Source organism: Leptonychotes weddellii, chromosome 9 (assembly GCF_054177405.1).
Source record: "Leptonychotes weddellii isolate Sample4059 chromosome 9, ASM5417740v2, whole genome shotgun sequence".
NCBI classification, from domain to species: Eukaryota; Metazoa; Chordata; class Mammalia; order Carnivora; family Phocidae; genus Leptonychotes; species Leptonychotes weddellii.
Genome location: NC_138377.1, coordinates 32,048,862 through 32,073,594, shown reverse-complemented (window position 1 = coordinate 32,073,594; position 24,733 = coordinate 32,048,862). Strand labels below are relative to the sequence as shown.

General features: G+C 48.7%; 1 protein-coding gene across 4 annotated transcripts in view; it reads right to left on the bottom strand.

Moving 5' to 3' along the window:
- The window catches only part of SPTB (spectrin beta, erythrocytic), a 122,413-nt gene that overhangs the window by 45,765 nt on the left and 51,915 nt on the right, over positions 1 to 24,733 (bottom strand). For all 4 annotated transcript variants that reach the window (XM_081830369.1, XM_081830370.1, XM_081830367.1 and 1 more), the window contains exons 2-7: positions 20,831 to 21,029; positions 3,946 to 4,097; positions 2,574 to 2,747; positions 1,301 to 1,392; positions 836 to 916; positions 417 to 532 (exon numbers count right to left, since the gene is read on the bottom strand). In XM_081830369.1, coding sequence (XP_081686495.1) covers positions 417 to 532; positions 836 to 916; positions 1,301 to 1,392; positions 2,574 to 2,747; positions 3,946 to 4,097; positions 20,831 to 20,978 — 763 coding nt within the window. In that variant the 5' untranslated portion in view covers positions 20,979 to 21,029. The remainder of the gene's footprint in view (positions 1 to 416; positions 533 to 835; positions 917 to 1,300; positions 1,393 to 2,573; positions 2,748 to 3,945; positions 4,098 to 20,830; positions 21,030 to 24,733) is intronic.

Below are 24,733 nucleotides of genomic sequence, written 5' to 3'. Positions count from 1 at the left end.
AAGAGTGCATGCTCAGGACCCAGCTGGAAGCTGGAAATGTCAGGCTCAGAGGGTTTATCTCCCTGTTCCTCCAGCACGAAATTCAACTCCAGGCACCAAGAGACAACCAGAGGGGTGAGAATGAAAGAGTGCGATTTTCGCAAGAGGATGAAATCCATATTTGGACCACAAAGGGAGTGAAAGGAGTGAAAAAGAAGGATCCAGAGACTACAAATGGGTGAGGGTCAGGAACCATCTTGGATCTGAAGAGCAGGCCCAGAGCAGAGCGCTGGCCCGGCCACCGGCCCCTCGCTGTGTCCGCGACTGGCCCGGCACTGGGCCTAGACTCCTCTCAGTGTCCTGTCAGTCTGGGGCTCCCTCCGGCAGGAACGCTACCTCCCTCACAGCAACGAAGGGCTGGAGCAGGTGCAGCTCACCTTCGGGGTCGAGGAGCGGGATGATGCCCAGCTGACGCTCAGCTACCTTGAATGCATGCTCTAGGTTGTGCCGCGCGTTCGAGTCCTTCAGCTTATCAAAGTCGATCAGGTCAGGCCTGGGGACAAGGCCAGACTGCTAAAAGGCGGTGGCCGCAGCATCCCCCACCTACAGGGCAGCCCCAGCACGAAGCAAAGACACTGGACAGACAGCTGGGCAGAAGTGAAAGGAGGAGACAGAAAGCAGGGGAGGGGCAGCGGTGAGCACCAGAACGTGGGGAAGGGCCAGAGGGCATGCCTGGAATTTCAGGGAGGCAGAGAAGCTGCGGGTGAGAGAAGGCTTAAACAGGGACCTACACGTTGTGCGCGATGTATCCCAACAGCCCAGGGGTTCTGCCCTCAGCCCTCCCCATTCTGCTTACCGGTGCTTATGTATCAGGGCGTTAAAGGCCAGGCCGTCCTTCCAGCTGGAGGTGAAGTTGGTGACATTGACCTGGGGGTAGCTGCATCCAAGAGAAACATCAAGACCTAAGAAACAGATTATTTTGGGGTCCCCAAAAGTGTATGAACTGAAGGACCAATACACAGGAGAGAAATGGATCTGTCCCTTCTTGAGCCCCTTCAGCAACAGACGAACAGGTTCCTCCATAAGGTGGGCCCAAGAGACTCGCACACCCAACAGACACCACGGTCCGACCCAGGCAACTCTGGAAAGGAATCCCGAATTCCAGGCCTCCCAGAATCAGGTCCGGATACATTTTGCCTTGGTTACGCCGAAGCTGCTATAGTTCTGGGCAGTGGCATGTGTGTCCCTTGGCTGTGGCAGTACGTGGGGGAAGGAGGAGGGGAGTGGGGACCGGAGCAGCGAATGGGTTCCCAGGACATACCCTGCTGTCTTCATCTGACACCACAACAGTAGCGCATCCTTGGCAGAGCGCGTCTCACGACCTTCTTGAGTTTGCACGACAATGTCCTGAATCTAGGGGTGTGGGAACGAGAGAGGGAGAAACGAGATTTGCATCTGGCTCCGTGCCTTCCTGCTCTCCCCGGGAAGCTCCCTCCCTCTCTCTTCCTTTTTAGCCATCCATCTGCCTCGCCGGCCCTGCAACACAACCAGAGTGCAAGGCCCTGGGTCCCCATGGCCTGTTTCCCCACCTTAGTCAGCTATAACGGGCCAGGGATGGCCTCCTCATGTCAGAGGAGACAGCCCTAACTTGATAACTAATGGGATAGTGAGAATAAACAAGATGCCCCAAATCCTCCTCTGAGGAACAATGCCCTGCAAGGGACAACATGAATATTGAAAGGTATTCTGTTTTGATTAGTAGCGCCTCTTTTCATTCTTCCCAATGCTGTGGTCAATACTGTTTCATTGTACACACCCACAGAGTGAAATTGGATCCCCAACACCCCTCGGATGAGATCTTCAATCTGTGAGCTGTGTGCTATCTTCTTTCTCCTTGCCCTCCCTGACCTCAGGACTAGATTCTTCTTTTTTTTTTTTTAAGATTTTATTTATTTGTCAGAGAGAAAGGGAGAGAGAGACCGAGAGAGAGCACAAGCCGGGGGAGAGGCAGGCAGAGGGAGAAGCGGCTCCCCATGTAGTGAAGAGCCCGACGTGGGGCTCGATCCCAGAACCCTGGGATCATGGCCTGAGCCGAAGGCAGCTGCCCAACGGACTGAGCCACTCAGGCATCCCGGGACTAGATTCTTCCTGTCCCCAAGCCAGCCGGTGGAAGGCCCCGCTTTCCTTCCCTTGCACTTTCTAAATTCCCTTTACAAATAACGGACCTTGAATTTCAGAGTGGGAAGAAAAAAGTTTCTGATTGAAAAACTTAATATAGATCTTCTGTATTGTTTTTGCAACTTCTGAATCAAACGATTTTAAAAAACCCAAAAGTTACACATTGGTGGAAAGTGACAAAAGCAGATCTCCCAGCCAGACCTCACCCCAGCTACTAATCTCTATCTTCTCCCTCAAAAGACTACTGTTCACTGAACAGCTCACCCTGAGCTTCAGCAATTAGTGCAGAGGATGGTCACTTCTTCCTATAAACACTGCCCCATAGGACAGGTTTCTAGCCTCCCAGAATGTGCACAAATATACTTCATTCGCCTTCCTGGCCCAGGGAGGCTCCCTCTGCTCCCCCAGGAACCCACCTGGAAGCGAAGGATGATGGTCCAGATGAGGCCCAGGACCAGGCGGTGGTTGCCATCCACGATGTCATGGGAGCCCATGTTTTCCAGGTGCACACGCTGCTCCTTGAGGAACTGTAGGGCCTTGTCCACATTCTCCAGGCAGTGGATGCGCATCTTCCCCTTCGTGGGCTTTGGCTGAGGGATGGCATTGGCCCCATGGGCATGGAGGGACCTCACAGTCACCCCAGAGGTGATTGCAGCCTGGATCAACTCCTGTCATCAGCATCCACCCTCCACCCTCCCGGCCAACCTCCAACTCTCAGGTTCACTCCTTGACACTTTTCAATCCCATCCTTTCTGCAAAGTTCAGATGCTCCCCTTTCCTTGGGTACCCAGAGCTCTGTAATTGGGCTGCTTCGGTACTATTCCTGGGTTGGAACAAAGACTTCTGAGGGGGTAATAAATGCCGTTCAAAAGCACTGACACAACAAATAGTTAATTGAGCACTTATTACATGCCAGGCACAGTTCTAAGAACTATTAACTGCCGGTGGTAAGAGTGGCTTTTTGTTTGGGGAATTGATAACGGGGGCCATCCCACCATCCAGCCTCCTCCCTCCCCACCTCTGAATGGGTCCAGCCAAAACTTAAGGGGACCACCACCGAGAAGTAACCACATCATGTGAAGGGTTCCCAGTGGTAACTCCTTCTATAAGAGGCAGCAGCCTGGAGTTGAAAAAGCCAGTGGAAGAATGTGGTATGTTTTCATTCAAACCCCGAGGATCTTAGTACCTCATCAGGTACACGTATCATTTTATACTTAGGGGAAACAAGGAAAAGAAGTTCCTGACTGACAGACCCAAGGTTATGATGGAAGTGACTGAGCAAAACTTGAACCTTAATCTGGTTCTCCCTCAGAGACAACATTACTGCCAGGTGGGTCACAATGGAGCGGGCCTATACTACATTTCCACTTGTAAGAGTGATAGGACACACAGGAAAATATCTTCCATGCTCTTCTCTTGGTTCCAAGAAGGATGTCAATTTCTCCAGCTGGGTAACAAAATCCATCTTAGCCTGCGTGAGGAGGCTGAGGGTGGGTCCACTGCAGGCCAGCCACAGATGCCTTGCCCCCCAGTGGAGGAATCAAGAGCTCTGCATGGCTTCTGGGAGAAGCATGAAGAGGTGGGAATGGCCAAGAGGCAATACATTCTGACAAGAGGTCAGAGAACTCAGTAAGCCACACGGACATCTCACATCAGTAAGTAATGAAACCTCCCAAAAGAAGAGGGAGAAACCTTGAAGGCCATGAGAACTGGAAACATCCCCAGTCATGTCTTTTCTAAAGAGGGGGCACAACACCAGCCACAGGGTTCGGGGAAAGGGGCTTTTACCAGCATCTCTCCAGAGAGCACCTCCAGCAGCTTGATGAGCATCCGCCCATCCCGCAGGTCCTTGTAGAGGTCAGTGATGCGGCAGGGCACGCGAGCCAGGTTTGAGTTCACCCATTTCGTGAAGGTCTTCTTCTGAACAACTTCCCGCTCATCTGAGTGGGGAGAAGAGTCTTGGGTGAGGTGCCCAAGGTTGGCAGTGTCAATGTGCAACGGGCTGAAGGGTTTTCTCTTAATTCCAGGGTCCCCTGTCTCTCCTTGTCAGGGGAGGTGGATGTGTCTATCCCACCCCCTTCCTAGGAACATTTGGGATCAGGCTGTAGCCTTGGGCGACATGGGTCCATGTGCCGTGACTGGGACAATGAAGAGATAAATTCCACCACCACATTCTAAGCACAATGGCTATGCACCCCTCATTCAGCCACCTGTTTCCTGTGCCTGACAGAATGCTGTCCCGCTGTAGCGGCGAGCTCGGATTTCAGTGCCAGGGTCACCCATCTACCCATCCAACCAATATTCCCTCTGCCTAGAATGGTCTCTCTTGCCCTTCCCCTCTCCAGCCCCCTCCACCCAACTCCTATTTGTCTGGTAGGAGTCAGAGCTTCTCTGAAAAGCTTTTCCTGACCCCTTGGCGAGGTTAGGCCTCCCCGTGTGTGCCCTCACCCCTGCATATGCATTTCTTATTAAGATCTCGCTTCACATTCATAAGAGTTGAAAGCCCATCTCTCCTGCAAGAGTGTAGGTATCTCCAGCCTAGCGAAGTCTTGTCTGGTTCACTTCTATATCCCTAAGGCCCAGAGCCTGGTATACAGTAAGCGCTCCAGAGCTGTATTGTAGTCGATTGCACATTTATTCAGCTCCTGTTGGTGGCAGGCTTGGGCTAGGTCTGATAATTCATAAAAGTAAAACCAACTGCCTGCCCTCAAGGAGCTTCTGGTAGGCAGAGAAAAGAATGATGAGCAAGGCAAGGGGAATGTGTGATCCACATGAGGTTAGGGATAAGGGAGGCTTGGGTTGGGGGCTAGCCATTGCGTTATGCTGGATCTCTCACCCCCAGAATGGCAGGCAGGGGTTCTCCATCTTCAGACCTGAGAAGCCGACATGACATCCCCACTCTAAATCAGCACCAGCCCAAAGCAGGCTTCTCGCCCATGCTGTCCCAGCTCAGGAGAGGTACCTCTTCGCATCTCTGTAAGTTAGATGCTGGTAACCTGTCCAGTTAGGGCTGGGAGCCTTGAACAAGATGCCGGACAGAGGGCGAAAACTAGGATGGCAGAATGAGTGGGGGAGGGGTGGAAGGTAAAGCGAGAGTGAGGAGAGTGGCAGAAAAGAGAAACAAAGGGAGAGAAGAGGGGAGGAGGGGTGAACTCTTGTTCTGTTGGCTTCAGTGAAGAGTTTGTGGCAAGAGGCTGCAGGCAGTCTGGTGCAGGAGCTGACCTGGCAGTGGGGCTGGGCCTCCGGCCACAGAGGATCCCTGGGGAAGGCGTGTGGGGGGTCGGGCACAGCGAGGGCAGACTCAGAGCAGCCCAGCCAGGAGGGATGCCAGCGCCTTGGGAGCAGACTAAATGTCCGCTCGGCCGAGCCCAAACCGTGGCAGGGTTGGCTTGTTGAATTATTAAATACCTGACTGAACAACAACAAAAAGAGGAGCCCAGCAGCGTGGGCTCAAGGGTATAATTTTTCGCGGTTCCTGAGGCGCACAGCGTCAGATGCTTCCTATTGCACTGCTATTTTGGTGTTAGGAACTCAGACACTTTATTCACTTCTTCATTCATTCAGCCAATGTTTACTGTATAACGGAGAGGTGCCAGGCTCTGGGGGGAGGTGGGACTCAAGGACAGGAAAGACAGTCCTCTCCTTGAGGCAGACACACTCTATTATAAAGAAGACGAGCCCTGGTGTCCCATAGAAAGACTTCAATGGCAGCCATCTAAATAAGACTTCCACAAAGAGGAAAAATACCACTACTCTCTAAGTCTCACGTATAAAATTACAATGGCAATCCATTCAGCCTGGACCTCTGGGCAGAGTTTCAGGGGAAAAACTCTCCTTACTCTTTTGTTGGCAAATTAAACCACTTTCCTGATTTCAAGGACTGGTCAGTAAAATGTAACTGAAGATTCAATGATGCACTGGCATTTATTCTGGGGCATGTCTGGATTCAGCAGAGCCAGCCACAACCCCATGGTGCCTTCCCTAGAAACTAGGTCTGTTTAAAGAAGGCGTTAGCTCTTCCAACTGATTGTGGAGCTTTGACCAAGGGGCTGAAAGTTTTAGCCCCTCTAGAGATCAGTGTATCAAAAACCTAAAGTGCTTTCTTCCTTTCTCCTTTTCCTGTTTTTAAGAATCCAAAAATTTCATTACACAGGTGCTGAAACCCTTTTATTTGTGCTTGACAAAGGGTAAGGAAGTGCTTTTAGCCGGGGATGTGGGATTTAATTCTTGGCTGCTGGCCTGGCACACAGATTGGTACTGATGTGTCCTAACTGATCCTTAGACCTCCCCAGTTTTCAACATACAAATGAAGCCTCCTGGACCCCAAAATGTTGGAGCCACAGTTTAGAGCTCAGGGAGGCAGCTTCCTGGCTGCCTTTTACTTGGAGGCTAGGGTGAAATTGCCCAGAATCCCCAGCACCCGAAACATTCTGCAGTGTAGAGACACGGGAAAGATTCTGAGAAGCTAATGATGAGCCTGAGGAGAGAAAAGGCCCAGGGGTGGGAATTAATTTCCATTAGCTGTTTGCTCTGGCTGTCCCATATCGGCATGCTCAGCACATTCACTCCGAGCATGGCCCAGGCGCTCATCCGGAGCCTTCCAAGTGCAGGAGAGGCGGGTGGTCCAGGGCCAGCTGGGGTGGGAACCCGGCTGGTGGGGACAGGCTGGGGCAGTGGCCATGCATGGGGCTTGCTATCCCCAGGGAACCTGGGCCAGCTTGCAGTGACCCTCTGTGGAATGGAGGCTCAGCAAGGTCCGGCTAGGGGTCAGACCTTATTTCCAGACTCCTAACCCTGCCAGTGCAGGAAAAGGGAGCAAATCCACCAGCATGGCTCAACTCAAAGCCAGAGCCTCGGAAAACCCTGGTGCTTCTGCTGCCCTCAAGCTTAGGGCATCTCCATTCCTGCCTGTTCTTCTTCCTCTTTCTTTCTTTCCCAGGCTGTGGCCATCCTCAGTCCTCCCCTACCCGTCAGGGCTTCTCCTAGAAAACTCACCCTCTTCTCTGAACAGCCAGCTAGAATAAGTGTCTGGATATTGTCACTGGGTGCTCTTCCTTTTACACTCCTTTTCAAAGGTTTGGTTTGAGGTCAAATAAACCCACAATACCAAAACTCAAATATTTATCCACTAGTAAGTGAGTTTATACATGGAAAGTGTTTAGAACAGTACCTGGCACGCAGAAAGCTAGCTGTAAAAGTCCTCATCACTGTTAACATCACTACTACTGCGATTACAACATGTAGGGTCCTGTCCTGGATGCTGTGCGGGGCACAAGGCAGGCTCCCTCTCCTCAAGAGGCTCATGATCTCGTTGAGGAAACAAGACAAAAACCCACAAGCAGTTAATTTTGCAACCACACAAGAGCTAAAAGGCAGTTCACTTTAATAATACAAAAGCTGTCACAAGGTGATACTGGATTAATTACCAGATAAATGGTCATGGGCCAAAGAGGAAAGAGGTCATTTCTAATTGGAATAGTCAAGCGGTAGGTGGTGGTGGGGGGTGGGGGGTGGGGGGTGGGGGTGGTCTCATGAAGAAAACCACTTTGGACAAGCAGAGGAGGAGGGGAGCCAGGGAGGCAAGACGTTCCCAGACAGAGAGGCATGGAAGGATGGAGCTTTTTCGGGGGCCGCTGGGTAGCTACAGGTAAGCAGGAATCATGTGGAAAATAGGTTTTTAGCTGAATATGGAAAGCCCTGAATGAAAGGCTAAGTTTAGATTTAATCCTAGAGGCAAAAGATACCACTGAAGGGATGGCAGGATCTTTTTCTGAAATACTAGTTTATAAGGCCCTCAGTGATAATTTAAAAAAAAAAAACAGTGTTTCAGGGGCGCCTGGGTGGCTCAGTCGTTAAGCGTCTGCCTTCGGCTCAGGTCATGGTCCCAGAGTCCTGGGATCGAGCCCCACATCGGGCTTCCTGCTCGGTGAGAAGCCTGCTTCTCCCTCTCCCACTCCCCCTGCTTGTGTTCCCTCTCTCACTGTCTCTCTCTGTCAAATAAATAAATAAAATCTTAAAAAAAAAAAAAAACAACCCAAAAAACAGTGTTTCAGCTTAAAAAGAAGTGTGTAAAACCTACATAAAGAAAACCTGAAAAGGCCCCTGAGGCATACAAAAGATTTGAACACGTGTGTAGAAAGGCACATCCGAATCTTGAATAGGAAAACTCAATATCACAAAGTTGTCAGTTTACCCTAAATTAATCTATATATTGAATATTATTTTAACCATATTTAAATTCCATAATTTGGGGAAAACTAGAGAAGCTATGAGAAATTCATTGGGAAAACAAAAATAGCTAGGAAAATTCCTAAAGAAGAGTAACAGACCTTCCCAAGTGCTTTTTCTATCAGATAGTAAAGCACAGCATAAAGGTATAATGATAAAACTTGTGCTACTAGATAGAATATGAATAGACACATTGATGGAACAGAAATAGTTCCAAGCACAGATAGGCATTTGATATCTGATAGACATGGTATTTCAGATATAAAGGGGAAAGAAGGATTATTGGATAAAAGGTGTGGACAAAACTAGATGCCATCCAGGAAAAATTAACTTAAATATATACCTCATGGTCCAGGATAATTTCATTTGGATAAAAACTGAAATGTAAAAATGAAACCATAAAAATACCAAAACAAATCATGGTTGAATGTATTTTTTTAATAATGCTGGTATAGGACACAAAATTCAAAAGGCATAAAATAAAATATTGAAAAATTCAACTACATTAAAAAAAAACTTCAGGCAAAATTTCTGCTCCTCTTAATTAAAATTAAAAAAAAAAACACAAAAAACTTGTGTGGGTTAGAATACTGTAAGCAAAGTCAAACAAATGACTAAAGATATTTGTAACTCACATCACAAAGAGCCAATTCACTTAGGATATAAGGAACATATACAAATTAATGAGGAAAAGGACCCACAATCCAATAGCAAAATGGACATATGTATGTGAACAAAAAGTTAACAAAAAAACTGTAAAATCTCTTAAATGTGTAGAAAATTGTCCAAGCTACTCATAGAAGTACAAATTAAAAGTATAAACATATACAAAAATTTTAATAAATGGTCCTTAATTAGTCTGAGCACATTAATCATAAAAGACATTTTTGAGACAACTGGGAAAATTTGAATATTAAGTGGGTATTAGGTTATATTAGAGTTGATGTTAATTTTATTCAGTCTGCATTTTTGCCAGCACATAGCTTTAAGCTAGGGGTAAAGCTTGGTGTAATAGTGGTATTATGGTTAGGTGGGAAATGTTCTTGTTTTTCAGAGGTACATATTAAAGTATTAGGGGTAAAATGTGACAATCTTCAATTTACTTTAAAAGTACTTCAAACCCCCTAAATGGACAAGCAAATATGGCAAAAAGTGAACAGCTGTTAAGTCGAGGTGATGATTCATTATACTTTTATCTGTATTTTTTTGTATGTTTGAAATTTTTCATATTAAAAGCCAAAAAGTACAATGACAGTACATCAAGACACTGTTTCACTTATCGGGTGGGCACAGATGGAAAGTCTGATAAAATAGTGTTTGGTTAAGGGTGTGGGGAAAGAAAACATTCATATGTTGCTAGAGAAGGTATAAGAAACAATATTGCCAAGAATGGTCAGAATTATATATTCAGTAATTCCACTTCTAGGAATATGTCCTACAGATAAACTCATACATTGGGAAATAATCGATATATAAGTTTATTCATTGCATTTTTAAAAAGAGACAAAGACTGGAAGCAATGAAAATGTTCACCAATAGGAGACTGGTTAAATTAAAACTGTATGTCCATACACTGGAATACTTAATTGCTATTAAAAAAAATGAGGTTGTTTATGTATTAATATCAATAAAACAATCTTCAATATATCTTGGGTGGGGGGGAAAGCACATTATAGAACAATGTATAGTAAAAAAAAAAAAGCTGGGAGAAATAATATAGACCATTTGGTAATATATGCATCAAATATTCCTGGAGTTACATGAGAAACTGATAACACTGGTTATGGGAAAAGAATTGGGTATCTGGGGGGACCAAGGTGGGAATAAAACTATTTTATGCATCTTTTGAGTGTTACCCACTGGATGTACATATTATTTATTCAATAGAGAAATACATTTTTCCTTTTCTTTTTTCTTCACTATTTTGTTTATTTATTTGACAGAAAGACACAGTGAGAGAGGGAACACAAGCAAGGGGAGTGGGAGAGGGCGAAGCAGGCTACCCGCGGAGCAGAGAGCTCGATGTGAGGCTCGATCCCAGGACCCTGGGATCATGACTGAGCCGAAGGCAGACGCTTAACAACTGAGCCACTCAGGTGCCCCCCCATTTTTCCTTTTCTAAAGAAAATATTAAACTGTTTTTTCTCCTCCTCTCTCCAAGATAGCCCAGTTGCCTTGTGTCTTGCCTCAGAACTTTTCACCAGACAAAAATCACAAGCATGGTTAACCAGCTGAGCCACAAGAGAGGGGGAAGGGAGAGAGGGAGAAGGTTTACGAGCTGAGGAACACCCCCTCCACCTCCTGAGAACAGAGCCCAGGAGGGAGGGTTTCCCTCTGCCTCCCTGACCACCACAGAGCTACTCTCTGAGGTCTGGCCCTCTGAATATCCCCAACGGTTGTTTTAAAGCACTTAGCTCTCCTCCTGGGGTCACGGCTCTTTCCCTCTCCTGTGTGATGCCTTCTCTAGGCTTCCTCTCGGCTCTTCCTTCAACTTCCCTCCTCCCTTGGCCACAGCACACCTGTCACTGGCCCCACCTACTGCGGTACCTGCTTCACTTCCTGACATCACGGGCATCTGGCAAGTTTGTTTTCGGAAGTCCCAGGTGGGGCTGTTTTAAAATAGAAGCTTTATTACATATTGGCTGTTCTTAAGTCAAATGGTAAGGTTGAAATATCTACCTTAATCACCCAGGTCTAGGCCCATCTAGTCATTCCTGCCATAGCTTCCTATAAAATTCCTTGAGTGCTTCATCTCTCTCCCTCTTTTGTCTGTTAAAAATCTGCTCTCACTATGGACTCTGAGAGACAAACAGGGTTTTAGAGGGGAGGGGGGAAGGGGGATGGGTTAGCCCGGTGATGGGTATTAAGGAGCGTACTGCATGGAGCACTGGGTGTTACACGAAAACAATGGATCGTGGATTACCACACCAAAAACCAATGATGTATTGTATGATGACTAACATAACATAATAAAATTTTTAAAAAAATCTGCTCTCAAGAATAGAGAATAGCAACCTAAGTATTCAAAACAGGATTATATGATCATTTTGGTACTTATAAAGATATTAATAAGGTTGTAGAAGACCTTTCAGTGGCAAGAAAGGATATTAGAATACATTTTAAGGGAAAGTTCAGATTATAAAATTATATGCATAATAGGACCCCGGTTTTATAATTTTTAAAATCCATTTAAAAATGAAAGCTTCAGCTGGATGTTGTTACAGCTGAGCGGTAACACTGTGGGCGATTTTTCTTTTTGCTTATCTATAGTTTCTAAAATTGCTGCAATGAACATGTATTCCTTTCATAATAAGAAAGGATGTCATGGAGAAAAATAGGATATAAAGCTCATAAACCCTGAGGAATAAATGATTGATGAAAAGTTACAGAGGTTTTTTGTTTTTGTTTTTTTGAGGAAGCCTGCATTTTTACCAGCACCCAGGCCTAAGGTATGGGTAAGGCTGGGTGGTCAGAAAGACAAGAGGGCGAAGAGGCACCATGCAAGGCCCATGGACCACTAGCCTGGGCCTGAAGCCAATCATTTAACGTTGAGCCCTTTGTAGGTTTACAGCTTCAGATCTGTCTCCTTCTCATGCCAGGAAGCCAAGAGCTTTGGGAACCTGAGTGAGTGATACTTGAACTCCCATGAACTTGTGACAAACCTCGAAGATACAGACGGCAATCCTATAAAGCCGGGCGGAGGGGCAGATCCTCAGGGACACATCATAAACGATGTTGGTAGTACAAATTCTACCCTATAGTTTGTTTGGAGAGGAACTTTTCTTTCAGCCAACCAACTTTCATAACACTAGTATTGTGAAAGGCTAGAACAGGATTCCCCCACCTACAAGACCTAAAATCTAGCTAGGGTTGATTCTGAGAGAGAACTCTAGGATGCTTATGACATATGTGCAAAGGCAAGAATACAGCACATAAGACTGACTTTAAAAGTGAGCAGAGTTGGACACTAAGATGCTGGTTAACTAGACTGGTGTACAGTAATACAAAGGAAGACCATATGGCCATGAAAATTATAATCTGCGTGTTTACAGACATGAAAAGATATTCACGGGGTGCCTGGGTGGCTCAGTTGTTAAGCGTCTGCCTTCGTCCCCACATCGGGCTCCCTGCTCAGCAGGAAGCCTGCTTCTCCCTCTCCCACTCCCCCTGCTTGTGTTCCCTCTCTCACTGGGTCTCTTTCTGTCAAATAAATAAATAAAATCTTAAAAAAAAAAAAGTTTCACAGTATACTGCTCAGTGAGAAGAATTCTAAGATTATAATATTATAGATAATGTTTAAATATTTACACACTTTACACAGTCATGTATTTATAGGCATTAAAATATCTGTATGGGTCATTAACAATGTCCCTAGTTTTCCCTATCTATTTTTCTATACTAAATATATATTTTTGGGAAATAAAAATGTTTAAAGATATAGAAGTATTCATCCTATTGTTTTTAAAATAAAATAGGGTCTTTACATATAGTAGGAAAAGAAAGCAAGTTATTATATCCAGTTTAGATTTTTAAAAAATGTTTCTGAAGAAGGTTAATTTGGATGTGAGGTTCGAAGATGATCATGGTTTTAGAATGGCAGGGAAGGAAGGGGGGGTCTTGTTCAAAGGCCTCAAGGTAGACACTGGCAAATGTGTGTGTGTGTGCATGTGTGTGCACATACACGTGTGCACGTACAGGGGGTGAGGGTGAGACCCAGAGCAAAGAATCTGAAGGACAGTCTAGGGAATTTGAACCTTATACTCCAGGTAAAGAAAAGCCTAGAGGTCTTTTTTTTTTTTAAGATTTTATTTATTTATTTGACAGAAAGAGCGAGCGAGCGCACAAGCAGGGGGAGCTGCAGGCAGAGGCAGAGGCAGAGGGAGAGGGAGAAGCAGGCCCCCCCCCCAACAGGGAGCCCGATGCGGGGCTTGATCCCAGGACCCTGGGATCTGAAGGCAGACACTTAACGACTGAGCCACCCAGGCGCCCCTGGAGGTTCTTAAGTGAAGCAACACCTCACTAAAAATTTGTTGGAGGACAATGCTTCTAAGTGCCCTGTGGAAATGGGACTGGGTGAAGAGAGGCCAGGGCACCAGCTGGGAGGCAGCTGCAGAAGTCTCTGCTTGAGGTGCCACGGCCCCAACTGACACGTGACCTGTGGAAACGAAATGGCCAGAGCTGAGCGGGACAAGGGCGGAGCAAGGGTCGGCTGGCCGGCAGATGCTAGCATTCAGAGGCTGTAAGACGGAAGGAGAAAGGGAAGGAAAATGGGAAGGGGTGTCCTGGGTGGGATGCAAAGGAGGAGATAACGCAGGTCTGAAGGGTATTCAAGAAAGCCCACGTGCGGTTGCCCTAATGGCACTGGGATGATTTTAAGTCCCTGGGATTCTGTCCTGGCGCTTCCTGCTGGGCAGCCTCCCACATCTATGAAGGGGCGTGGTGATAGCTCTCCCCTGCTTACTTCAGAGTGGGTAGGGGTCAGTGAGATCATCTGGATAAAGAGCCCTGAGACCACTCAGCAGCTGTGTGAGCACCAAGCACTGTCATGCATGCAGGTGGTGGCTGCAAGGAGAGATGACACTCCTTGAGAACATGAGGCCACAGAAGTCGAGATGGTCCAGGACTCGGTTTCAGCCTAGCCTTTAGTGAACCAAGAGAATTTCTGGGGAATCTACTGATTTCCTAAAAAGGATTGATTATTCCCTTTCCCTAAGCCAGGAACAGAAGCTCCAGGGTTCAGGGTTGAGGCATGTGGTCAGTGCTACTCTAACAGGTGGTTTCTTCCCGGGCGGCCAGAGCTGGAAAGTCTTTGTGCATCATCTGGCTCAAGCCCCTTGTTTTCCAGGTGAGGAGCAGAAAAGTGACTTGGCCAAGGTCACCTAACTCGGGAAAGCCCATGATGGCTGCAAGAGCAGAAGGATGACAATGTGAGGATGGGCCACTTCTCCCTGTCTATGGCCCCCAAGCTGGCTCGCGCTGCCATCTTCCCAGACTTTTGCCCAGCCTCCCCATGACCTGCTCCCCCCACTGAAGTCAGGGATATTTAACAACCCAAATGTAAGCATGCCACTTCCCTGCAAGAGCCCTTTGATGGCTGTAGGAGTGGCTCCGTCCTTCATCCTGAGAGCCTCCAGCTCTCCCTGCTGCAGGCTCCCACCCTTTGGTCCTTTGACCAAGCCACTCCTTTACAAATAGTCTCCTCAGTAAACTCCTCAGCCACCTTTCTGAGTTGCCGGCTGCTTCCTGCCAGGACCCTGAAGATACCCATGGCCTGTGAGGCCCCTGTGATGCAGCTCCTGCCTGCCCCTCCCATCTCCACCCCTCCTTCCCCATGCGCTCACTCCAACAAGCCCACTCCTCCTTGGGTGAGTTATAGGCCGTAGGTTATGTTAGAAACTTGTAGTTCTCAGTAAATCTTTATGGAATTCATCCTAATTCGTCATCATGAACATATGTCTACATGTACAGAGACACACGTGTGATTATTTGATCTACTTCCTTCTCACTGGACTGTAAAATGAGATCCCCTGTTGATCTGGTTTCCAGAGTCTGAAGGCCAAAGGGTTTAGAGACAAAAATGCTCCCAGAGACTCAGCTGCTACCAGCTTCCCTGTCATTCTCTCTCAGTGACACAATAAAAAGGGAAAATGAGCAACCGCTACAGATGTTTGGAAACAAACACCACTCCTGGCGCCTCTTCAGCCTGGCAGCATGCAGGGGGTGCCCAGGTGGAGGAGGGGGAAGCGGATACCAGCTGCCTGGGAACCGTCAGCACCGTCAAGGTCTGGGGTCACGGCCTGCCCTTGGGAACGAAGCGGACAGCCCACAGGAATGTCCCAAAGATGGAGGAGGCTATTACCGTGGCTCACTCAGACTGCACGGCATGGGGAGGGAAGAGTCTTATTATTAACCTCGGCGTATTAATATTTGAAAACAATCTTCACAATGATAGATAGCAGTCACCCAGAAATGGGGACAGCCTTGGTTCTGCAAAGCATTCTCAGAGGAAGAACAGCTTTTCTGGAGAGGGGAGGGAAGCCAGTGGGAGAAGGTGTTATGTCCTGGGCCAGGGAGACTGCCCTGGACCTCAGAGCAAGGGGGTGCCGGAGGACGGGGGGGGAACGACGCTGGCCTCTCGTGGATTTGTCTGCACCAGTCACCAGCAGGTTTATCTGAGCAGTGGCGTCTCAGGAAAGGAGGGGAAACTCACAATGGCTGACCTCCCAGAAAAAGCTGCTGAGCCAATTATTTTTTCTTCTGACGGTATACTAAAATGATTGATGATTATACATATTTCTATGAATAGTATATTTTCCCAAAATATAGTCTCTCCATAGAACTCCAACTCATGTTTTGAAATCTGAGAAGAAAACATTTTAAAAACCCCTCATTAATGACATCATCTTTGTTCTCACAGGTAGCTTAAGAGAGACATTCAGACCATTAACACCTGATGCCTTGGTCTCCAGCAGCTGTATGTGAACTTGTCAACTTAATAGGCTGCCAAGAAGCTGCTGAATCCCTGTGCCTGTGCTCCACCCCCCTCCGCACACACACACTGTGGTGAAATCCTGCTCTCTGAAAGGCATCATTCACCCTCTGGACACAAAGCCCTTCTCAGGCAATGGGGGCACCTCTGGGGCACCTGGGATCATTGTGATCCTGGTGCAGGTGGGGAAGGAGGCCCAGGGAAAGGTCATGCATTACCTTTGGCTACCAAAGTCAGGAAGAAGCCCATACCACCCTCTTTCTATGGAGTTTCCAGGGAGCCAACATGGGTGGGCAGGGAGCAGCGGGGTCTGAGGGCCATTGTCCTAAGGCTCTGATGGACTATCTGCCAGGCACAGAATTTAACCTTGGGGCCTGGGCAAAGTGGGTCTGGAAGACGTTCAAGGTTCAAAGTGGCAGCAACTCTGTGCAGAGCAAGGGACACAGCCCGCTGTGCACCTGCTGCCCTGTTGTGTTCTCTGAATTGTCCTCAACCAACCTCACCACGTGACCTCACCTCCTATCTAATAAGGAGGCTACAAAGACAGAATGCAGAAAGGAAAAGCATCTCTAGTTTGAAACATCACTTGGATTCTGATTTAAAGGCAAAACCAGAGTGGGCTACACCAATTTGTGCCCATTGTTTGAAAAGGATGACTGTGTTCAATAGGCCACAGATGAGGACGAAGGGCATGTTGGGCTCTCTCCTTCTCACAGATCATCACAAGAGGCCCTGGACTGCTCTCTGTACTGCAACCTTCCAGGCGCCTCTGTGCTCTGAGGAGCTGGAAATCCTGCAGTGGGTGGCACTTGGGATGCCCAGATGCCAATCTGAGTGTGTGGGCAAGGAGGGGGGAGGCTGATGCACAAGGTTTCTCTTTTGGGGGGAACCTTTCTGTTGCATTCCTCCTCTCCCACGTGGGCCACATCCTCCCTGAGGCAGTGTCCTCACCCGAATCAGTGGGGTGTCCAGCCAGGTGTGAAGGGACAGGCAGGCAGGCAGAGGCCGCCTCTGGGATGAGGGGAGAGCACAGAGGACGGGCTTTTCTGGCTGGTAAATTCCCTGCAGCCTGCTGTGCCTCATCCCTCATCCAGACAGCCACAAATGTTTACCGAATGGCTCCCAGGATGAAAAGGGGAAGGAGAGGAAATGGGGAGTAGAAATGAGGGTGGCTCTAGGAAACACTGGAAGCCTTTCTACTGAGACGTGAAGGCTGGAACCTCTTGGCGGGGGGGGGGGCGTTGCAGAACTTGAGCTTTTCAACTGCTCCCCTTCCCCTAATCTTTTAAAAAAGTAGAAAGGTGCTAGAGGCAGTCATCAAAGCAGAGAACAATCCCTGTTCAGGCAGAAGCCTCAGGGCTACCCAGCACTTAACCTCATGAGGTGCTGTCAGCTTTAAGATGCTGATGCTGAGAGCTAACATCTGCCCAGGGACCTACTGGGCAAATATTCCTGCTGGACCCACCACCCCTCCCCTGGGCACTGCTAAGGTCAAATCCATCCCCGTACATCCCCTTCTGCAGCATTTTCTTGCCCACCTCCCCCTTCATTTCAGTCAGGGTGATCCACAGTGTCAAATCCAGTGATTCATTTGGACAGAGGTCAGGTATTTGTATATCACTGTGGCAGTTTCCACACGGAATAACCAGATGGCTTGTTTATTTCAGTCCAGGGAGCAAGAGCTAGGAATGGTCTGAAAGGCAGAATAGGGAGTATTTCCTTTGGAACTGAGAGGAAGTTGACTTAAGAGGCAGAAAAAAATGGAGTCCAGTTAACCAACTGCAAGTCTTCTAACCACAGGTCACTAAGTGAAGAAGGACCAGAGAAGCTGACACATGAGGAAGAACATCTAACAAGCCTCATCATCCTTTGGTTTCTTGGGCCTTCTGGGTCACCTGGCTGATGGCAGAGACATGGCTGGGCAGCCTTAAAAGAGAAAGATCTACAAAGCATGGGGCCTCATCCCTTTGTGTACTGGGTCTCTGGGGACTGAGCCAAGAGCTCCAAGCACAAGCATTAGCAGAATTTTCCCTGGTCCCTGGCTCCTTCTTCCAATCCAGGCCTTCTAAGACAAAGGAGGGTGTGGTTAAGAAGGAAGAAACAAGCCAAGATAACTGGGACAATGACTGAGCTAATGATCCTGAATGTCTGAAGTTAAGAGAAAGGACAGAAAGATATTACTAAGATTTCCTGTAAATACTAACATTCACCTAGTACTTTATTACTAATAAAAAACTTTCATAAACTTTATCTTACTTGACCTTCACAACACCCTTGGGAAAGTACTACCATCCACATTTTATAAAACAGAAAATTGATTCAACCTTCATGGCAGTAGCATTTGAGGTGGAACCTGGGTCTTGTGACATTTTTCTCCTCATCTCAAGACCTTCAATTTCAGAAAGAAGAGGCCAAACCAATCTCTCCAACCTTGCCATATACACCTACAAAGCAGATGACTGCCATCTTGTAAGAAACACAGGACTGAACGCCTTCCTTGCCAGAATGCTCTTAGGCGTGAGGGAGTGGCTGAAATGAGAGGAACCAGAGGCACTTCCGATTCCTCAGCCTCTGTGGAAACACTGACCCCTGCCTAGGCTGCGAAGGCACCCCCGAAGATAATACCGAAGAGAAAAAGGTCAAGAAAACTGGTGGAGCCTGACAGCCCCTTTCTCTGCTCTGCCTACCCACCAGAACGGGTTCATCTGACCTCTCTACTTTGGACCCTTCCAAAGCTTTGGCTTCTCCCACAGGTCACTCAGAGTGGATTCTCAGGAAAGTCAGTAGACTGCTTAGGGCTGTTTGTTTTTCAAAATCCTGAACGGACCCCAAATTCCCAAACTGCCATGGTTACCTGTTGGTCAGATGGGTCTAGATCATTAAGGTCCAAGCATGTAGTTCTATACTCCGTGGTGCCCCACCTGGGGGGTGGGGCATACAGATTCTCTGTAGATGAGCAGCAACCTCTTGGTGAGACACAGGCAAGGCGGGTGGAGGCTCTTCCCCCATCAACCTGATCAACTTACTTTCACCAGTTTCCCAACCTGCTCATCAGACCTTGCTGCCATTCACACTGTCCAACCGGATGACATGTCCTGCCTGCGTGTCACCCTTCACTTCCGAGAGCATTCTCCACACACGAGTCGCTGATTCTCCTTGCGCCTCCTCCTTTGCTCTCTCGTTGCCATTTAATTATGTGACTTTCCTATGGTTCTTCTCTAATTCTACTTGTGCTAATTAATTATGAACATCGTTCATTTTCCCTAATAGATCATAAACTCCTTAGAGACAGATACTATGTTGAATTCATCTCTGTGGTTTCTTCTCCATTTTCATGTCTGGTCAGGGGTTTTACCTTTACACATAGTAGGAGTATAATAAATCACTGTTAAAATGGAATTTACCTTGGTTTCTTAAAAAACAGGGTATCTGTGAAACATATCAAAGGATCCCTGCACAAAAGACAGTCCCATTCCTTGTACTGTCCTTTGACAAGACTTTTGGAATCCCTCTCCCCCTCTATCACCAGGGTCACTGCAGTCAGGCTCAGTTGGCTCTGAGATCTAAAGACGGTAAAACCAGACTGGCAAAGACAAGCGTTCCTAGTTTGCTTATTTAAAGAGGTTAAGATTATATAAGCAAAGCAAGGGATTGGTGCTGTTATCTGTCCTCAAGGAAAACCAAGGAAGGACTTTTTAAGGGTAGGGAATGGGGAGGAGGGGATGAAGGAAGAAGAAAGGGAGTTTCCTACAAAGAACAAGGACACAAAAGCTGATGGCTGAGCCCTGAATGGATTCTCCATCATGACAAGGGAATGAGACACCCCATTTCTTTTACAGAATGGGAAACCCAGATACTCCTAAGATGAAAGGCCATTATGGTCCCAGAGGGGCCGAGGGCCCTGCTCATGACTCAAGGTCAGCTGGAGACTGAGGCATCTGGGAGCACAGTGGAGGGACAGAAGGTAGAAGAGTACTACCAGGAACTTCGGATAGGGCCACTGAGTGATGGGGCACTGGGAGAATCGCTCTAGAAAGTGCCTGTGGGAGAGGCTGGGTCCTTCTTACAAAGTGAAGATGGGGACAACTGATGATGGGGAAACAAATCTGATTTGGGTTCATGACTGGTGGAGCAGGTGATGGAATCTACCCCCAGCCCTTCTACACACACAATACCCCACAGAACTCAAACTTCCCTTATTGGCCAAGGACTTCGTGCCAGAGCATAGCTACCCTTGGCCAGGATCCAGGGAGGCAATGGTCTCAGGGGTTGGTAGGAAAAAAATCCCAAGAATCAGATCTCAGCCAGCAGGGTGGAGGAGAAACCATTTCTGCTGGATATTTAAGTGCGCGCTCTCTCTCTCTCTCTCACACACACACACACACACACACACACACACACAGAAATCGATTATGAACCTGCTAAGTAAAAATCTAATTCCAGTTTAAGGATAAGAGGTTTAGTCCAGAAAATCCAGCTTCCTGAGCCACTGTGGGGAGGATGTTATCTGTTCTCAATTTCCTATCAAATCAGTCTTTTCTTTTGGGACCACAGCGAGGATGATGATAATTTCTCTATCTCTGCCTAGGGGACTGAGGTGCATCATGAAGCCCCATGCACCTCTACCTGGCTGGCCAGCCCCTCAGACACTCCTTCACCCAGACTTTCTCTTCGCTCTTTGGCCACAGGTCATTCAGGACAGAGGCAGAGGGCAGGGCCTCGCTGGCACCACCTCCCACCTGGGACGAGGTGAGGGATGCTCGGGAGCAGAGGCTCCCTGAGCCTGTGCTCCCTCCCAGCAGGGCCAGGTCTCTCGAAGCCACACAACCGTGTCTCCATCATGTCCCTGCCAGGGCTCTCGCCAGTGCACACGGAAGACTGACCACCGGCAGGGAGGGGACTGAAGCTTGGGACTGTGAGACCAGCTCCTCTAGCCCCCACAGCCCCCAATGGTACCTGCCAAGGCCTTGATCCGGGACCTCTCAAACAGCCTGGCTGAGCTGTTGTCATTGTCCAGCTCATCGTCCGGGGCAGCCCAGCGGGCATTGATTCGGCTGTACGGTGGCTGGTTGCCCACGTTTTCAAACTCCGTGGCCGATGTCATGTCAGCAGGCTCTCAGCAGTTTCGCCTGCCTCAGTCTTCATGGAAGGGTCCCTGGGGGGACAGCAACACAGTCAGAGGGTTAACTCCCCTCCCTTGGACTTTTTCTCAGGGGAAACTTACTCGGAGCATCCAACAGGGGTAGGTCCTTGCAGGAGCGGCACACCATGCCAGCTGTCGGGCCATGCTCCCCCCCTTCCCCGGGGTCCCTGGGTTAGAAAATATTGCAGCGGCAGCCGCAGCAGCAGCCCCAGGAAGGGCAACAGTGGCAGCAAGGATGGAGAGCTGCATGCAGAAGGGGTTGGGACGGCCAGCAGGTGGAGACGTCAGTCGCAGCAAGCCCGCTTCCTCCAAACCTGCAGCCACCACAGCTGCGGGAGCTCCGGAGGGATAGGGGAGAGGGGCGGCTCTTCTGGGAGCCAGGGGACTGGGCAGGGTGGGCGATGGCGTGGGGGCTGGGGGGGCATGGGCAGAAGAGCAGCTCCGCCCTTTGGACTGGGGCCAGGACCAAACCTGGACGGGAGGTGGGGGCAGGAAGGAGAGGTGAGAAGCTGGAAGTTGGTGGAGTCCCACTCAAACGTGAATCAGTGGGGAGAGAGAGACGAACGTGAGACGCCACGGATGCCATCAGCCCTGGCAGCTGCGCTGGGGAAAGTGGGCTCCTCTCGGGGGCTGCCCAACATCCCTTCCAGGGCTTTCCCAGGAGCACATATTTACAAACCTGAGCTCTTGGTTTTGTCTTCTCTGAAATGCAGCCAGGTACGTGGACAAGGTCTTCTGTTGAATCCCCAATCAGCCCAAGGAGCCCAGATGACCTGCTGTCCTGTCAGGCTCATCAGTGTGATGTGGGGGTGGTGGTGAGGGGATCTCATGGATGGTGGAGCCACGTGTGTTCATCCGTGCAATGCACGTGAGCACTGTGTTCCCACTCGCCTGTCATTCATATTTGCTCATTCATCCGTGATTACTTCAAATATGTACCGAAGCCCAGCCAGAGGGCAGGCACTGTGCTAGGCAGTTAGGAGTAAGACAGGAAGGGCCCTGTCCTCATAGAGTTTACACTCTGGCAGCAAGACACCCAATTAAATAAGCAGCTCCAGTAAGGTATGGTGTGTGCCACTGCTGGGAAAGAACGAGGAATGGTGGCGGACTCATGGCCGGGGCGGGATGTCAGGGAGGGAAGTGTAAGCTGGTTCCTAAAGGGAGCCTAGAGGCATTCTGTGAGGGGATAAAGAGCAGGTAGAGAGTTCTGAAGGTGAGAAAGAACATGGCAAAATTTCGGAACCTGACAATGTTACTAGAGGGTGAGGGCAAGGTCAGGGAGAAAAGGGGGACAGGAGCTAGAGATGCAGGGCTAGGTCTTGAATGTCTTGGGCCTTTGGAAAATGACTAGCTTTTCTTCAGCCTTAATTTCCTCACCAATACCTTCCTTTTAGGCATCTCCCCAGAAGCTAAAGGGATTTGGGAGATCAAGTCTATAAGAGTCAACAGGGAGCCCAGAGTCTTGGATCCAACAGAACAAAAGGGGATGGAGGTGGGGAGGCCATGAGGCAGAAAAATGACAAGTGTGGACAACCAGTGAGCTGTGAGGTAAACCACTCCCTCCATGAATGTGTGCACACACACACCGCAACACACACACGTGCACTGACATCCCACACAGACACATACATCTAACACACACACTCACACACCCAAACAGGCATAAGTTTGAAGAAATGATACAAGCTCACCAATCCAAGTGTAAACGCAGTGCTGTCACCCTTATTTTTCAGACACAGAATCACTTCAGACTCCTTTTTCCCCAGGCTGATTAATCAATCCCACCACATCCCTTTGAGGTAAGACAGGAGCCAGAATTATCCATCTTAATTGCACAAGGAAGAAAACCAAGGCCTCACATTGGATGAGGCCTCCCCAAGGTCATCTAGGGAATTCTTGCTATAGCTAGGGCTAAAGGCCAAGCCGTAGCCCGTTTATTCCCCTCTACTAGGCAGATTTTAGGGAAGCAGATTAGATTTAGGAGGGAGAACACAGCACATGGGGACAGAGGGCATTCTGCAGCTTCCAGGACCCGGCAAAGGTGTTTGCTTCTCAGCGAAGGGGAAGCGGAGGGTGGGGAAGCCAGTCATCACCCCACAATGCCAGGCCTGTGCCCAAGAACACCCTCATCCCTTAGACAGCCTGTCGTCTTCTACAAATGGACACACGACTTCCAGGGCTGAGATTTCTCACTCAACTGGTTGGGCAAAGAGCTGGGAAGGACACCCTCCTCCTCCCCATGCTCCCCCCAGCTTCCCTGAAGGGGAGCTACTGCTGGCTCCCAGCTCTGGGCAGGAGACAGACTGACAGCCTGACCACCTCCTGCTGGGTCTCAAGCCTGTCCAGTAGCCCCCCGAGAAGGGCCGGACTGCCAGACGCAGGAAGTGAAGTAAGATCAGATCCTGCTTGCAGGAGGTAATCGGACGCTGGCTCTCCTTGTTCTGGGCTATTTTTAAGAGCGGCTGAGAGAGGCCCAGGCCACGGGCCGGTGGGAGGGTGGGGGTGAGATTACCTTTGCCAGGGCTCCGTAAATAAGTCTGCCCCAGAAAGATGAGCCTGAGCAGGCACACCAGCCGGCCAGCATTCAAGACAAGATTGATGGCCCCAGGTGCAGAAGAACAACTACTAGACAGCAATTCATCCTACTTAAAAACACCATGCCTGAGGCGCCTGGGTGGCTCAGTCGTTAAGCGTCTGCCTTCGGCTCAGGTCATGATCCAGGGTCCTGGGATCGAGCCCCGCATCGGGCTCCCTGCTTCATGGGAAGCCTGCTTCTCCCTCTCCCACTCCCCCTGCTTGTGTTCCCTGTCTCGCTATCTCTCTGTCAAATAAATAAGTAAAATCTTTAAAAACAAAAAACAAAAACGCCATGCCCCCTGCCGCTGTGGCTTAGAGAGGGCAGCGGCCTGGCAATGGCTTGGCTGGGAAGTGATAAAACACATGTGTATGTCTAAATACACAAGTCTAGGGTTTTGTTTTGTTTTGTTTTTAGGATGTCAGGTCCCTGAAGACAACCACCAAAGAAAGAAGATTCCGAAACTAAAGGAAAGCCCTCTTTCTCCTGCCCCCAGTGGCCGGACAAGACCGCATTCCGTCAGAGCCAAGGGAGGGGGTGGTGGTGGTGTGTTCAGTGGGTCAGCAAGGGGGGAATTGGAGAATCAGGTGTGAGAGACAGAAGAAAAGAAAATCTGAAAACAGGAAAGCTATGGATGGTTATTCCAGGAAAACAAAACAAGAGCAAAAATAAAACCCCAGATGATGCCTACAACCAAATTTGACCCAGAGCTTTCCCAGGGTCACCCATGTCAATTTTCATTACTGTCATAATATCCTTTTGAAGGCTGGCAATAAAGAAACCAACAGGACTGAAAAGAGCAGCATATGGTGGGGGCTTGTGGGGGAGACACCTAACCAAATGGGGAGTCATGGAAATACTTAAGTTGATACCTGAGGGGAAGCTGGAACTCAGGTAATCGGTCACATTTGAAGGATGTAAGTCATCTATGCATCTAGAGTGGCCTTCCATAAGTATGGACGGCAGCAAGCACGTGGCTAACATTTGACCTCAACCTGCACCTCAGTCCCCTGCCAGCAAACCCAGGAGAAAGGGCATAAGAAGTAGTTCCTTGTCCTTTCACTGCCCCCAATGAACCCTCAAGCTCTTAAGAAGTCCTTTTCCCAACCCATGAGACCCCTGTCAAAGTGTAGGTGGCTCC